General features: G+C 39.8%; 2 protein-coding genes across 5 annotated transcripts in view; one reads left to right on the top strand and one right to left on the bottom strand.

Moving 5' to 3' along the window:
• The first annotated feature begins 129 nt into the window (after positions 1-129).
• On the top strand, positions 130-6,329 carry LOC119723709 (ADP-ribosyl cyclase/cyclic ADP-ribose hydrolase-like). The gene is made up of 7 exons (XM_038194505.1): positions 130-468; positions 3,095-3,224; positions 3,895-4,122; positions 4,529-4,605; positions 4,811-4,903; positions 5,596-5,682; positions 5,916-6,329. The coding sequence occupies exons 1-7, from the start codon at positions 269-271 to the stop codon at positions 5,989-5,991; spliced, it is 891 nt and encodes a 296-aa protein (XP_038050433.1). The 5' UTR covers positions 130-268; the 3' UTR covers positions 5,992-6,329.
• Positions 6,330-11,521: 5,192 nt separating this feature from the next.
• Positions 11,522-16,254, bottom strand: part of LOC119723710 — a 79,552-nt gene continuing 74,819 nt past the window's right edge. For 3 of the 4 annotated variants that reach the window (XM_038194506.1, XM_038194507.1, XM_038194509.1), the window contains 2 exons: positions 15,430-15,523; positions 11,522-11,713 (listed from right to left, as the gene is read on the bottom strand). In XM_038194506.1, coding sequence (XP_038050434.1) covers positions 11,650-11,713; positions 15,430-15,523 — 158 coding nt within the window. In that variant the 3' untranslated portion in view covers positions 11,522-11,649. Of the gene's footprint in view, positions 11,714-14,868; positions 15,524-16,254 lie in introns of those variants that run through there. The other variant, XM_038194508.1, reaches the window with a different exon arrangement.

Genomic DNA, 16,254 nt, shown 5'->3' on the forward strand with positions numbered 1-16,254 from the left:
GATCGAAATGACGTCACAGTTTCTAAAGTCGACTCCGATTGGCTGGCGCGGTGTCGCATAAAATTTGCATGTTAAGCTTTATCAGGCGTTTGACCGTGGCTCTACACACGGATCCTCAGACTATAGCAATATAGAAGCGGCCTGTACTTTCCAACTTCTCAGTTAGTTGGTTTGGTAGTATAGTCTTCGCAGTTTGAACTAGCGGTTATAATTATATACACCACTCGCGTATTTGCACTGTGCTCGCACTACGAAGCAATATCAAATCATGAAGCTGCTGAATATTCTTGTGTTATTGGTGTTGGTTGGATTGTGTTGCGGGCAATACATGGAGAGGTTGAGCCGCAGAAAGAGGGAAAGTTGCTTCCCCGAGAGCACAGGCACCACTCCGTTCATCAAGGAGATATTCCTGGGAAGATGCTTGGAGCTACAGGTGGAGACTGCGATACCCAACGCTTGCCCACAGAGGTACGTGTAATTTATATGGGTTTATCGTAGGGATGATAAAGGGGTACACGAAAGCCGGCGAGGCCGATCTGAAGATGCTCCCGGTCTTCTTCAGCAGCTACACTGGTTACCACTCAAACATCGCATCCTTTTTAAATTACTCATGCGAGTCTACAAGTCACCAACACGGCACAGCTCCCCCCAACTTGGTTTGACTTCTTCCCTTTCATGAACCTAGTAGGGAGAGGCTCAGGTCTTCATCTGATAAGTCCCGCTTATACGGACAACCATCACTACCAAGAGTACAGGAGACAAAGCATTTTCATTGCAGGTCCTAAAGAATGGAACAAGATCCCATCACACATCAGAGACTCGCAATTCTATCCACATTTGCTTTGCTCTTACCGCTAGCTCTACTTGATTGTTTCTTCCCTGTAAAGCGCTTAGATCTTGCTAAAAGCGCTATATTATATAAATCACCGGTTTATTATCATTATTATTATTATAAGTATTTATATCCATGTTATTATTATTATACGTGCATGTGTAAAGGTACCATTAAGGAGACACGTTATCGTAATTTCGTCGTACGATGGGAGACATCGATCATTAGGGAGACATTTTCATGTCTCCCTAATGTCACAGCCCCCCCCCCCCCCCTTTAGAGGCAAAATTTCGCAGTCGCGATTAGATTACATTTGTTGCTCGTGGTCTAATTAGTAAACATACCGAAATTCGTGGGAAAAGGACAAGGGAATATTGGGTAAGGGCACATTGAAGTTTGGTATAGTGTAACCAAGCGAACGGAGGTGAAAATAAAACCTATCATGCAGTTGGATACTTAATTTTCAGGTAGCTCACAAAATGTTTTTTTTTCAATTGGGAACTTAGGCCCTAAACAAAACAAAAAAATGCCTTCGGGTGTGTGTCTGATATACATTTAAAGAATTCGAGGATATGTACAGGATTGGTCCAGGTATAAAAACTCAAGGACAAATACGGGAAACTATAAGGCCACCAGACGATGAGGGGTTCTGTGTACAGAGAGAAAATATTGATATCACTTGAAAATATTTAGCAAGTATGTACAATATCATGACTACAAAGTTTTATGAAGGTGGACACGATTTCTAAAATTGCGTCATTTCAATTTGACTATTAAGAGTACATGCAAGGCATTTAAAATATTCAAATTTCCACAGCTACAATACCTATTATGTCCAAACAAAATGGATTCTGTACCAAACAGGAGGCATTTCACAAATTAAAGAATACGTGTTCAATGTACATAATGTAGAGTTAAAGTGAGGCAAAAATGCAAGGGAAATACGCAAGGCCGATCTTAACTATTTTTTTTTGCAATATGCAGAATTAACAGTCATGTACCGTACCTGCCAGAGAGTTAGTGACTGGTACGGTACTGGCTCATGTAACAGTTGCGGTACCACAGTAAAATGGCGACAAGATGGGATTACTGAAATAAATTATCAATGACACCAATAAAATACGAGTGAGTGTGAACATGTTTGTTGTTACACGAGAACATTATCTACAGTTTGTATTATATACAAACATATAACGACACCTTAGATAACCAAACTTTGGGGGTTGAGTTTATTTAGCATACCACAATGAGGATATCAATTAGCTACAATAATGCAAAATTGAAGGCACCAAACCCCAGCAATTACAGTGAAAATACTCAAATACCGTCACTAAAACTATACAATTACATTAGAAAATTGGTTTAGCAATTGAGCATGTAGTTGGACCATATGTTGGATCATATCAAGAACTCTCAAGTTAAAGACACATTATGGAAACCAAAAAAAGTCTCCGGTTTCTGGTATGGATCTTGCCCCAAAAGTAGTGCAGCGACGCGGCTTTTTTTTTCCTTCAAATGTCGGCTGATGACTGCAAATGGTGCCCGACTCAATTTGGTGCAAAATGTATTGGAGCCCAGAGAGGCCACATAAAGCTTATTCTCGATCATAACCCCATCTAAAAACACGTTAAAATTTTGCAGCAGCAGCATTCCAGTCAAACCAGTGAGTTCGGCGGTTTTTAGACATCATCTTACATTGAAAAAAAAATCTTTTTAATTTTGCCGACGCGCATGGCTACGGCGACGCGCGCGCAGACCAGAAACCGGAGACTTTTTTGGCCTTACTTGTTTCTTCTCAAACATACGGAAGCCCGTTCGTTCCATGTTTTAAAAGTAAAAAAAAAAAACATTATTGCGAAACAACGCAATAGTATTGCTAAATAACGCAAAAGTCTTTCGTAGTATTTCGCAATACTATTGCGTTATTTCGATACTGTCGCGTTATTTCACAATAAGTATTGTGTTATTTTGTAAAACTATTGAGTTATTTCGCAGTGGGAGAAAATGGGGCTGAAAGCTTCAATAGGTAAAGCAGGCCTAATCATTTCACGGAATGCATAAATGCTGGGGGGGGGGGGGGGAGTGGTCTGCAGGTGTCGCGTGTTTCAATAGGCTGGTACGGTGCATGCACGAGCGAAACTCGATCAGTTCTGATCAAGGTCACCGAGATAGAGATCAAAAGGATATCAGCCCAAATTTGCTCTGCATCATCTCGGTGCTACGTTCGTTTATCACTGCATACTCCGTAATTATTCTTTACAGACCCGTCAACTGTATGCGCCTGTGGAAACTTTTCCATGACGCCATAGCATACAAGGACCCATGCGCTATACCACTGGACGCCTACCGGGACTTCATTGCAGCAGTGCCTCACCAACTGCCAGCCGATAAGGTGAAAATAAGCATTTTTGTTCCAGTTTTCATCTAAAGCATTAAGTTTGGGATCGAGCTCCATTTTGTCGTGGAAAGGCAGTTCGAGCTTCCAAAGAATATAATAATACAATAACTAAATTTTGTATAGCGCCAGATACGTCAAAAAGTGACGCTTTAGGCGCTTCACAGAAATACAAATAAAAAAGTTGAAAATGTATTATATTAAATAAAAAACTGTGCTTCATTCATTGGATTTTAGTTTTTTTTTGGTTGCATATTGGAAGGGGTTCTTTTTTTTATTACAATTTCATAAAGTAGTTAATTAATGCACCTTCATTTAACGGTTCAGTTGCTGGCGGAAGAAACATGACTGATGATTTTGACCTTTAAATTAAAAGTTGAGGAGAGAGGGAAAGTGCTAATATCCCATCTTCTTGGTTTATCCCTGTTTTTGAAATCATCGAAGCAGAACTTAGCAAGCTCTGCCATTGTGTGCTTCTGTTAATACAAGGTCTGATTCGCTCTGAAATTATTATCAAAATACCGAAGGTAGCGCAATGACATGCAGTCCACTTTCGATTACAATGACCGTGCTTAACTGTTTGTCTATAGTGACCTCTTTGCCTACCTGCGGTCTGTTCAGCAATGTCTCCAAGTTCATACCAGTCTGTTCTTTATTCATTTTCCAGTCAATGTTTTGGTCGGGCACCAGTTACATCGTCCACGAGTACACGGAGGCTGCCAATGACCTCTTGACCTTGGAAGACACGTTGATGGGGTACATGGTAGATGGTCTCCAGTGGTGCAGCTCCACCAATCCTTGGTCCACCGGACTCAACTATTGGGAATGCCCAGAGTTCTGGCAAGAGGGGTGTGAAGTGGCGTCGACGGCTTTTTATACTGCGACATCGTCTGCTGTAAGTAACTTCAACTTCACTTGGATTGGTTTTCTGTATAGTTTAAATGATACAATACCAAGGCCTTTTGTAATGAGCACAGTACATGAGCTTTTAAGGATTCATGGGGATGGTGCCAATGGCGGATCCAGAACACAACTTCTTCTTTTTTAGGGGGGGGGGGGGCAAACCAATATTGTTCCCATTTTTTTGCTGAGTTTTGTGGATGGTGTACGCAGTGGGTATACCTTTTTGCGACGTAACTTTAAAAAACAGTTGGACTCATTATTTTTTTATTTTCGGGGGGGGGGGCATGACCCCCCCCCGTTGCCCCCCCCCCCCGTTGCCCCCCCCCCCCCCCATCCGCCGTTGGATGGTGCAATCTGTTGTTTGAAACCCCGTTTTCTCCTTCCTCCAACGATCACAGATTGGCCGTCAAGCTACGGGCGTCGTCACCGTCATGTTGGACGCTACCAGGACAGACGGTGCCTATCGCAACGACAGGTAGGCGTTGACACCAGAGTTAAGTTATTAATATGATATTTTCTACCGATTTACTGGAAACTGATAAACGTCGATGTGATGAGCATTATTTTTATTCCAGAATTAAATGAGTCAGTTGCCAAGAACTAGAAAACCCAGTCAATATTTTAACTGTTTTTTAATAGACTAGGCCTAATAGAGTGAGACCTTTTCCCCCTCCTTCTAGTTTCTTCGCCAACTACGAGTTCCCCAACATGGATCCAGAGAAGGTTACTCGAGGAGACATCATCCTTGTCAATCGCCTGGGGAAACCTGTCGTGTAAGTTTATACCCATACACTGCTGAACAAAAACGAATGCCGCAAGTCAGTTGCAGAAGGTCGTGGGCTCGAGTCCCAATCAGTCTTGTGAATTTTACTCAAGGGCGGATCCAGAACACAATTTGGTTTTTTTGGGGGGCCAAAAAAAATTCGGTCCCCAAAAAGTGTGTCCAAAAAAATTACGGCGTGGGGTTTGGGGCCCGCCTAGTTAGTTGGGCCCTGAAAAAAAAAATTGATTCTAGATGCTCTGTGGTGCGATCTGAAGCCATTTCTGACCACTTTAACCAATGTTTTTTTAAGGAAAAGATGGTGGTGTACTTAATGTCTGCCTTTATTGCAAAGTCACTAAAAATAAAAAAAAGATTGTTTTATTTTTTTTTTTGGGGGGGGGGGAGGGCATGGCCCCCTGTAAACAAAGCGAGACGTCATTAGTTCACAGGTCCATTTGATATGTATACATGTTCGACGTGCATATGGTACACCACAAAATTGTGTGGCATATTTTAATCGCTCATAAAAAGTCGGAAGTCTGAAATAAAATAATATAATTGGATTTTCCATGAATGGCCTACATTCCCACAACTGATAGCTTTTCAAATCAAAAGATTTAAGAGTTTGGAATCATGTTTATAATATTGTGGTCACGTCTTTGCAGGTAATAATTATATCATAGTGTTTTTTTTCCAATTCAGTGAGACATGCGGTACTGGATCGGTTGCTGTCCTGGAGAGATTGTTCAAGGAAAAAGGAATCGAATGGACATGCACGGATAGTGACGAGTAAGTTTTCAGAAACGTCAAGATAATATTGTGAAAATTCAGTACCAATTAGCGCATCTGCCTTCGACCACTATTCCCATTCTTTGTCGAAGCGTCCATACATGTTGTTTGTTTCAAACGAAAAGAATAAAATCTTAACCATGACCTTTTAAGTCCAACAAAAACTGCTAGGTATGGACTGATTTGGATTTAACTAAAAGTGTTTCGGGTATACCTTTGTTGTGCATCGCCAGACGTGTGTTTCACATCCAATGTTCGAAGGATCCAACCCACGACGACTGTATCACACCACCTGACGTGATGGAGTAGAGCGCCACCAGTCGTCCAAGCTTACTGCCACTTGCTATGATCTTGGTCTCCATGGTAAAAAAGATACGATGTAGAACTTGACAATTCAAGTTACCAAATTAGGCCTTGTTAATTCACATTTTGTTTAATGTTAAAGTTTAGAGAGTTCTATTGTTTAAAAAACATTTTATAACGCAGGACGAAGTTTCCCTGGTATGCAATTACTCAGAATGTGCGATAAAAGCAACGCGAACCAGTGAGGTATACACTGTATTTTTCTTTACTATAAGGCCAAAAAAAAAAGTCTCCGGTTTCTGGTATGGAGCTTGCCCAAAAAGTGGTGCGGCGACGCGGCTTTTTTTTTTTTTACCTGTTTTTTTGGCTTCAAATGTCGGCTGATGACTGCAAATGGTGCCCGACTAAACTTAGTGCAAATATTATGGGAGACCAGAGAGGCCACATAAAGCTTATTCTCGATCATAACCCCATCTAAAAACACGTTAAAATTGTGCAGCAGCAGGATTCCAGTCAAACCAGTGAGTTTGGCGGTTTTGAGACATCATCTTTCATTGAAAAAAAAAAACTTTTTCATTTTGCCGACGCGCATGGCTACGGCGACGCGCGCGCATACCAGAAACCGGAGACTTTTTATTTTTTGGCCTAAGATTGGTTCCCGCATTCTCATTACGGGGCGTCAACCAATAATCGTGATCTAGCGAACGCCTTGTGGCTCATCCTTTCACGTATGCGTCGGTAAAGTTGGTAATCACCGCCTGCGTACTTTGCCAACACGCTTTGCTGGTTCACAAGTACGATTTTGCTATTTATTTCTTGATATTATACGTGGTTTATCACATTTCTAATTTACTTTGGTATAAGGGTCAAAACTTGAAAACCGTTCAGTTTTCCATTCAGTGTTCCTTGTACATGTAGTCGTTTTATTAACTGCCGCAAGCAGTAATGGTATTGTGTGTATGCTTGTGTATATCTTCTCGGTGGTTCAAACTTATTTGCATATTATCTATACTTCATATTTTTTTGCACGATAAACTTTCTAAAGTAAACTTGACTGTTTCCCGCCTCCCTAAAGATATGGGAACCGGCAACTAACTCCTATCTAAAGCCTGTGATTGGATCGCCTCTGGCGCGCGTATCACGATTGTTTATTTTCGAATCGCTGTTCAACTTTTGTGCATGGACGCCGGTGATTGAACCCACGATTATCAAGAAACTCACGCTTGTTTTACCACAAGAAGTGCACAAAATCACCAATGTCTCCATGCAAGTAACTTGCAAGCATTTCAGCTGCATAGGTTGTAAATATTGAACAGCAATATTTCTCTCTTTATTAATATTTGCCAGATATACTTTCAAATTCAGCAAAAATCGAAGTTCATTACCTCTGCACATACGTGGCCAGGCCTATTGCCATTTTGCAACAGGCCTAGGCTGGTTAAGCGCAAACATTACCGATGTGATTTAGAATTCACGAGGCGAGGCGGGTTTCAGACCTATGACGTCATGCATAATTCCGGAATTCCGGGCAATGTATGCCAGATTTACCGCTGGTTACCAGACCCCATTTTTGAAGTCCAAAGGACAAAGGGGTCAGGGAACCAGACTAGAAGTAGACAAGTGTGTTATCAGAAACTGAAAAAAAAAATTTAAAAAAAAAGCTTGATGAAAGTTTTGTTTCCTTCAATAAATACATTTTCTCTTTGTGTGTGTGTAGTTGTTTGCTCGTGTGTACTTTTGTCAATATTTCATCACAGATTGGATGTTATCTTTGGCAGGGTCGATGATTGTGTTTGTTTACCTGATTCTGAGAGGGCTGTTTACTTGGATTTGACTGGTAAAAATCAACACATTTCACGAAATTCTTAGCTAGGAAATCAAACCATAATTCAAGCAAAAACATACTAGGCAGGTCATGGCATAAAAACACTGGGTGATTTTTTTATTCAAGAATTACCGGGTTGGTTGAACCGCACAGTGATGAGACTTTTATGACATCTTCAAATCAGAAAACGATGTCGGAATACACGAGAATAATTATGACATTCAACTGGTTTTTTTTTTCATTAGAAAAAGTTAAGGGTGAAATACGCTTTTAAGCCTTTTTAATAATATAATAATCTCAGCTTAAATCTGGAATTCAGTTCAATTTCATACAATCTTATTTCTGTCGGTGGATAACGTTTTGTTTGAAACTGGGAAAAGGTATATAAGAATAGCACACTTTCGGGACATACAATGCATTTTTGGATAAAATAGGTTTTACATGCGTATATTAAGAATAATCATCAGGTCATAAATAGTATACGGCTTTGATCAAGGAGATACAAATTCGACAAAAAAATGACAGGTGATATCTTTAAATCCACCTGTTCAATGAGAAACTAATCAATAGTTCTGAGCTATGGTAATTTCTATCCATTTTTATACCAAAAGATTTTCCTCCATAGAAAAAAGTCGGAGAAGATTCCTTTAGTGGCACAGTATCATTTTTTTTTCAAATAAAACCATTCTGATAAGATCTTTGTTTAAAATTTGGCACAGGCGACAATTGATTAGCGTGAAAAAAATACAACTACTACACAACCCAATGGGCCCTCACAGGCTATACCTATTCAACATCAGCTGACCCGAAAGCAGTTGCTATCAACTAATGATGCTGGTACAAGTTATACACTGAAGTGTCTCCAAAGTAATATAAAAATAAACCAAATGGGTCGTATATGTGTGTATTTATATACACTTTATTTACAGATCAATGACAGACACACTTCAATTATAGTTGAGATGCCAAAGGTCAAATGTCACCACCAATAGCGGGTCACGTGTCACATGGTATGACGTTTTGGATAGGAACCGATGCAGACACGCAAACTTTACAAAAATTGCCAGTTGAGTTGTGTTTGGATTCGAATTGGTACATATTACGTTGGGATGACAAATATAATTAGAGATGTATTAATAACCAGAATTAACCAGAATTTGAAGTTATAATTTTATGCACCCAATGGTGTAGGGGTGCAAAACGAAGCGAAGGAAACATGAAAATGCACAAAAGATTGCATTTGACCAACTTTGATAACACCTCAACCTCTAACAGTTGAAAGAATGTTCCTGTTAATGATGACCTCAACTTAACGATTCAAAGAGGTTTTTGTCAGTCAATGGACATAGAATGATGTTAAACATGATACATGTAGTTATAATGTGCATGAGAATGAGTAAGCTTGACTCAATAGTCAAATGCAGTTTATTTTGAGATGCCAATTTAAAGTTATAATAAGATCACAGTCGGTAAAAAAAAGTGATTAAAAAAGACCGAAACCTTGCGTAATTAGGAAAAAAAACAGAGTTGCACGAGGACTTGTTAGAGTTGATCAAATACTGGGCTGTTTCTGCCTCCTGTACGCTGCAAAAACTGCAGTGTTAAATTTACACCATCGGTATCTATATAGGACCATCTGGTGTTAAGTTTTACTGGTGTTGTCCTATATAGATACCAAATGGCGTTAAATTAACACTACAGTTTTTGCAGTGTACCCACTTTATCCTATCCTTTATCCTATCCTGCACAATTCAATGGCTGTGCAGTCCAACTTAAGTGACCCATGCTTAAATACCAAAAAAAAGAAGAAAGTAACAAGCATTTTAAGCATTTCAAATTATCGATGGGTGATTCTGAACACAGGAAGAATATGATACACTTTTTTTAGTTCTTTCTTATTTACACAACGTAAATCTACATAAGATTTCATGGAAGACAAAATTGAAATAATCGAGGAAATATAGTTGACACTATGCTACACAGCATTTCTGTTGTTGGACTACAGCTGAATGTACAGTCGAGCGCACGCAACTGGTGCAAACGGCCCCCGAGTAAACTGCAATATTTTCCCCCCAATAAATATTAAAAATGACAGCATAGAACGCGAGCCATGATGGTGCATAACCGAAACTAATGTTAGGATTATTACACGCAGCATGATGTGCACATCTTCCAAATAGCATCAGCAGTAAGTTATTGAACATGCTATTACGCGCTGCCTGTACAGCAATTGCCAAATTCGCAGCAGATACAGTGCTGCCACTGCAAGAAAAGTTAGACAATGGCAAGATACCTAAAGGTCAAAGGTCACAAGATGCCATCCTTGCAGAGCTGAAAAAATATCTGAAAGTATGCTTATTTTGAGATGTGACAACAAGCATTTGGTGGCATAACAAAAAAAATCTGACATTCAATGGGATCATCCCTCGCATGCCAGTTTCGTAGTGAACTTTTTGACCACCAAACCGTACATGTAATCTTTTGAACCTGGAATGACTAGAACCTATATTATATGCCGCATTTGCTTGTTGCCTCCGTAGTTTCTGTGGAAATGACATTCCCACAAAAGAATCAATCATTCCAATGCCCACCATTTTAGTTACTAGCACAATCGTGACAGCTGAAGAAACTACCAGATAATTCTGCTTTCAAAAAATAAATTCATATAAAAACTGCATACCAAGCCGTTGATTCCCATATACAGCATATACTCAGCTACCAATATTCATTCATATAATTCCAGTTGTATCTACATCTTTACACTCTGCTCAGCTTAAAGCAGAGTAACATTTTTAATTCAGGGAGGGGGTGCAAAGAAAAAAATATGACAAATTTGTCAAATTGCATTGTGTCTATTTTTTAACAGACTGCACTTTCAGGAAAAAAACGTTGGTGTAAAAAAAACTAATTGGAAATGTTAGGCCAAAAAAAAAAAATATTCGGTCTCTGGTCAGACCAAAGTTCCGGAATTGACGCGGCCACGCGGCTTTTTTTTTTTTTTTGCTTTTTTTTTTTTCTTCAAGCCTGGATTGTACAGACAAGGTAGGTACTATTTTGCTTTTTTGGTGTCCTCATGTACATTGGTGTCCTCCATAATTTGCCTTGGTGCTTTCGATCATTTGCCTTGGTGCAATTTCCCATTCCTTGGTGCTCTTTGGTAAAAAAAATTGAGGAGGTGCGGAAATAGAGGGCGCCGTTGGAGCTACCACGGAACATTTTGGGAAAAAAAAAGATAGACGCGCATGATTAAAATCGACGCGCGCGCTGACCAGAGACCGACTTATTTTTTTTTTGGCCTTATGTACATATTTATCTCCAATTTTTTTACTTCACGTCCTCAGATGCAACCACAAGAGATGTGTCGAAGGTCATGTTCAGATGACCCAGGTCATGTGCATTTATCTGCGGTCGTATGGAGCCGACCGATGTAATGTTATTACAGCGATAGGAGCAAGGTTTTTTTTATCATTTTGTACTATTTATTTACATTATTTATAACTTGACCAAGTCAGTCCTGTTGAACTGACCTCCATCAAGGGTCACTCTGTTGGGTCAGAGTTCAAAGGTCAACCTGTCAGTTGTACCAGTATTTAATCATGGCTTGCCGGACCCACGTCATTTCAGGACTGGACGCTCTACTCTCATTGATGCTCATACTGGACGCTGACCGACAGATGGACGTCTGTGGACTGAGAGGACTGGACGCCATCTCTTGGATTTCAGGACTTGACGCTGACCGACTGGACACCACCGACGAACTCCGACTCAGACCACAGAAGCACTTCCTGCTGACGGGCAGGGTGCTGCCCAAGAGTTTCAGGAGGGTCTCGTACTGGCGCTTACGGCCGTTTTCCAGCGGCTGTTTGCCGATGATGGTATTGTTGTTGTTGTTCTGTTGCATGTCTGTGAGGAGGGTGCAGCGGGTACCGACTACAATTAGTACTTGGTTAGTATGTGATTGTTAAGTGTAACCATGGCAAAATGACACAAGCAACATGCACACAAATGTAGGCTCGATCCACAACCAGGGCCCAATTTCATAGAGCTGCTTAAGCACAAAATTTGCTTAAGCACGAAAAAACATTGCTTAGTAAAATTAGGTTACCGGCCAAAACTCCATGCGATGTACATTGCTTGTGACTGGTATTTAGCGGTTGTTTACTTAGCATAACAATTGCATGGAGTTTTGGCCGGTAACCTGATTTTATTAAGCAAGACGTTTTTGTGCTTAAGCAAATTTTGTGCTTAAGCAGCTCTTTGAAATTGGCCCCTGGAAAGAAGAAAGGCCACCAACATGCAACGCTTGAAATGAAAACTAGCATCCATTCTGAGCCTCAATACTACAAAGATCATCCCACTTACCACTGAGAAAAAGCACTCTCTTTTACAAGTTATCCACTAAAGCATGTGATCACTGTGACTTGCAAGAACAACCAGTCTGGACTACAGCGTTGGAAAAGCTGTTATTTAAAGATATAGTCCATCATTTGTAATTTGTGCATTTTGTTCGTTTGAAGCAACAAAAGTGTTCAAAATCTAATGAAGGATACTGAACAACTAACCTGATGAAGTTTCAGCTCAGCTTCAGCTGTATATTCTGAGAAAAACAGCATTCTAGGATCTCATTTTCAAATCAAAAGTTGCTGAATCATGTTTTGAATTGGGCCTGAATTCAGCGTCCAAGACGCGTTCTCACTGAGCCGATTGCAGCTATACGCGATGTCGCGCACTGATCCGACGAATTATAGCAACCGCGCGTGCGTGTGCGTCTTGCTAATGCTTGCGCGCACTTCGCCGAATAACAAAACGAACTACTAATTTAAATTTTCCTACGGTGCGTCTTAAGACGCACCGTTTGAAAGGCCTTCTTTTGTTGATTACTTCAAAATGACAGTTTGCCAGAAAGAATAATTTCACAGGGAGTTTAGTCCCCTTGCTATCTTTCAACCAAGTATGTTTTTCAACAATAATTACGCCAGTTACTTTTCGGATGGCTGCAAATGATGGACTATAGCTTTAAAACAACTACCATGTTCTTACATTAATTGTCCCTAAGGTGTGTGGACAACTGTTAACCAAGGCAATTCTTCGCAAGAATTTGCATAAATTTGATCATAAAAGAATGCGAAGCTTTCAAACTGAGCAGCTCTGTGAAAACGAAAGTTTGACAAGCAAACTGGGAAACAACATGCAAAACAACATGCAAAATTGAAACAATGCATTGTCTACAGCGCTGTGTTGTTAAACCACACAAAGCAAAGTAGGGATTTCCCCATTTCGTTTACAAAGACATTACGCACTCGGAGCGGACGGATTATTTTAGTGAAGGACAGCATGCAAACTGAAACAGAATGTCCCTGAGAAATAATTTCTTTCAACTTGAGGTACGTACATTTAGTGATTAAACAGCTGAAAGCTGTCGTAAAATGGTTTACATTTATTTCATAAATAAAAAAAGCTCCATTTATTTTTTACATGACACTAGTCTAGATTACTAAAACCAATACTTTTTTATAGATAAAATTTGTTTTAAATTATTTTTTTTAAACAGAACTGGACGGTGATTAAATGTGAAGTATAACATCATCTAAAAGAATAAGAATCTTACATAGAATGTTCAAGAAAATTAATGTTACTGAATAAAAAATGGTAATGCACAGCACATGGTTTCATTTAGTTCTAATAAAGTTGCTAGGCAAAGGACCCGTACCTTCCAGAAGGGACCACAGTTTTTGGACAATTTTATACAAGTCTCTTTCTTCCCTCTTTACAAGGAGTGTGTCCCAGTGGTTAGGGTTTGTGACTCGTGATCAGAAGGTCAGGGGTTTGAATCCAGCCGCTGGCCATATGTTGTGTCCTTGGGCAAGCCACTTCACCCCACTTGCCTTAGTTTCTCCACCCAGGAGTATAAATGAGTACCGGCATTAGCTGGGGAGTAACCTGCGATGGACTAGCATCCCATCCAGGGGAGTAGAAATATTCTCAGTCATTTCATGCTAATGAAACCGGAGATAAATGATGGGCCACATTGGCTCGTGACAGACTTTACTTTATGTGACAGAGTTAACAGTAATTCAAGTTGTACTTTGAAAATTTTGAAAAGAAAATTGAAAATCAAACTAACATTGGGAAAGAGAGAAAACTGCACAAAATGAAAACATGCACAATAGAAAAGAACAATTGACAAACATGACAAATCCAAGGTAGCAAAAATGGAAAAATCATAATTGTGCACATATAAACATGAATATCTCACAGATTATGTACATATCGCCACAGGGTATAGATGTATGCAAACTCGACACAAACAAAAATGTGCTGGAAAAAAATTAATTCGGATTTGGTAGTTTCTTTGCAATATTAAGACTTTTTTTTTTTACAAGATTTTAACCTGATTAGCTTGGTGCTAAGAGTGGGTGATACAAATATATTTTAAAAAGGTAGAAATTTAGGAGCTAAGTTGTAATTCAAGAAAGCTTTGAGCGTTCATTGGCTGACTGAGATTTTTGCCTGGTACCTTGCATACATCGTACACCAATGACATTGCATCAGCTGAGTACTAACAGATTTAGTGCCACAGGAAGAAAGGCTGATTTGTCAACCAAAAAAAACCATCAAAATTTGTGTCTGTATATTTGGGGAGCAGACAAGTTATATTGACTGTATTTTGGGTTATCTGTTATAAAAAGTTTGGAGTTTCGATCACTACCAAAAGAGTTGTTTTCCACAATTAGAAAAAAAAATATCCTATTTACTGCAGTTTATAAAGATAAAAAAATTACACTTTGTGAAACTGACATTTTTCATGCAAAATCAAAGACACAGATTGTAGCCAGTGATTTGCAAATTTTGTCTTTCAGAGTGATAATAAGATTTAAAAGGCAAGAAACAGCAAAAGGTAGGAGACACTTTTGTCCACAAAAAGGCAAAAAAAAAAAAAAAATGTTCACTTTGCCACAGCTTACAATTATGACAACACAGTCACAAATTATGCCGTCATCAAAATAAAAGTTACACAATTTCAGTGACAGGCTTTGTTTTTTTAGTAATTTGAAATATCACAATTTACACAAACATTTCAAATAAGTACAATTCTGAGTGGATGGGGATTCATAAAAATTGTTTAACACTGAACACTGAAGGCACTGCTTGGTCCACCTCATCACACCTTTCAAAACGTCTCGAACATCTAATTTCAGCATGTTACTGTCTAACAAATTACATGCATATTGAGTTCTTAACCCCATGAGCTCGGGAAGCGGTCATGGCCGCGGCCGCTAATCCTCATTGGAATGCAGTTGCCAGCTGTGGTATGCCGTGGCACACGGCTAGTGGGTAGTTCCACAGCTGCTGCTTTTGTGCAGTCCCGCTACCACACAAAGGCTGTGCAGTCATGCGGGCCACTTGCTCTATGTGTGGAGGAATGTCCCCATTATAACCCGTGCTTAAGGGGTTAAATGTGGAATTCTCAGTTACTATTGCATTTTGTGCTGGATTAAGAAATATTGGAGGAAGACCAAAATGAGATGCTCTTTGAGTGGTGTGAGTAGGTTGCCATGGTAACTGTTGGATATCAGGTGATGCAATCTCAAGGTTGTGACTCACTCATGCGGATCCACCTCGTCAGGTCTTCGATGTCAATCAGTTTGGAGTCTTGCTCCATCTGAAGCTCATCTCGACGGATCAACAGCTGGACCAGCTCTTCGTTCAGACCTGGACAAAAAAAACAACACAATTGGAAACTGAAGTCGCATCCAAAATACTTAGCAGACTCACACACATGTCTTCAGCCGCTTCCATAGGTACATGTGCATGTGTAATTGCAAGCCATAAGCTGTTGCCAAGTTCTGCAGATGGGCCTGACTGATGCCCGGTTACATTTTCAAGGGTTGCAGCATCACTGCGACTCGGGAAGTCATAAAAAAGGGAATTCCAAGCTTTACACGACTCACTGAAGTGTTTTTCAATTTTTAATGGCATACATGTACAAGAGAAGTGGGGGAAAAAACGATTTATCAGCTGATCCGAGGATGAGTTGCATGCCTGTGCTACTATTTTGCATGGCCCACATTCCTCCACAAATAAATTGATCAGGTAATGTTGGGCTCAGAGGTCGAGACAAATTACCCTCCAAGAGTCTGAAATCTCAAACTCTTCTTTCATTGGAGAACTTCTTGTTTTGGTAAATGTTTTCCTTACAATAGTCAAGCCAGCAAGATGAACCCCCGATCCATAAATTCCAAAGCAGAGTGTGACATGAATCCAGATGGGCGAAGTCAAGGTGTGAAACATTCGTAGCAGGTGTCAACCCACCTTGCCCACTTAAGCGACGGTTAATTAATTAAACCAGTAATAATCCCACTATCTCCAACTAAGATAGTAATTATAACACCTTTAAGGTGGCGTCCTCCACAGAAGAAACATTACTGATGCTTCTGTGGAAA

The sequence above is a fragment of the Patiria miniata genome, unplaced genomic scaffold, assembly GCF_015706575.1.
Source record: "Patiria miniata isolate m_02_andy unplaced genomic scaffold, ASM1570657v1 HiC_scaffold_17, whole genome shotgun sequence".
Classification (NCBI taxonomy): Eukaryota; Metazoa; Echinodermata; class Asteroidea; order Valvatida; family Asterinidae; genus Patiria; species Patiria miniata.

What these genes read in the sequence shown, in the direction of transcription:
- LOC119723709 (XM_038194505.1), top strand. Translation starts at nt 269, where the DNA reads ATGAAGCTGCTGAATATTCTTGTGTTATTGGTGTTGGTTGGATTGTGT. An exon ending in ACCAACTGCCAGCCGATAAG is followed by an intron (nt 3,225 to 3,894) that starts GTGAAAATAAGC and finishes TTCATTTTCCAG; the next exon opens with TCAATGTTTTGGTCGGGCAC. An exon ending in ATACTGCGACATCGTCTGCT is followed by an intron (nt 4,123 to 4,528) that starts GTAAGTAACTTC and finishes CAACGATCACAG; the next exon opens with ATTGGCCGTCAAGCTACGGG.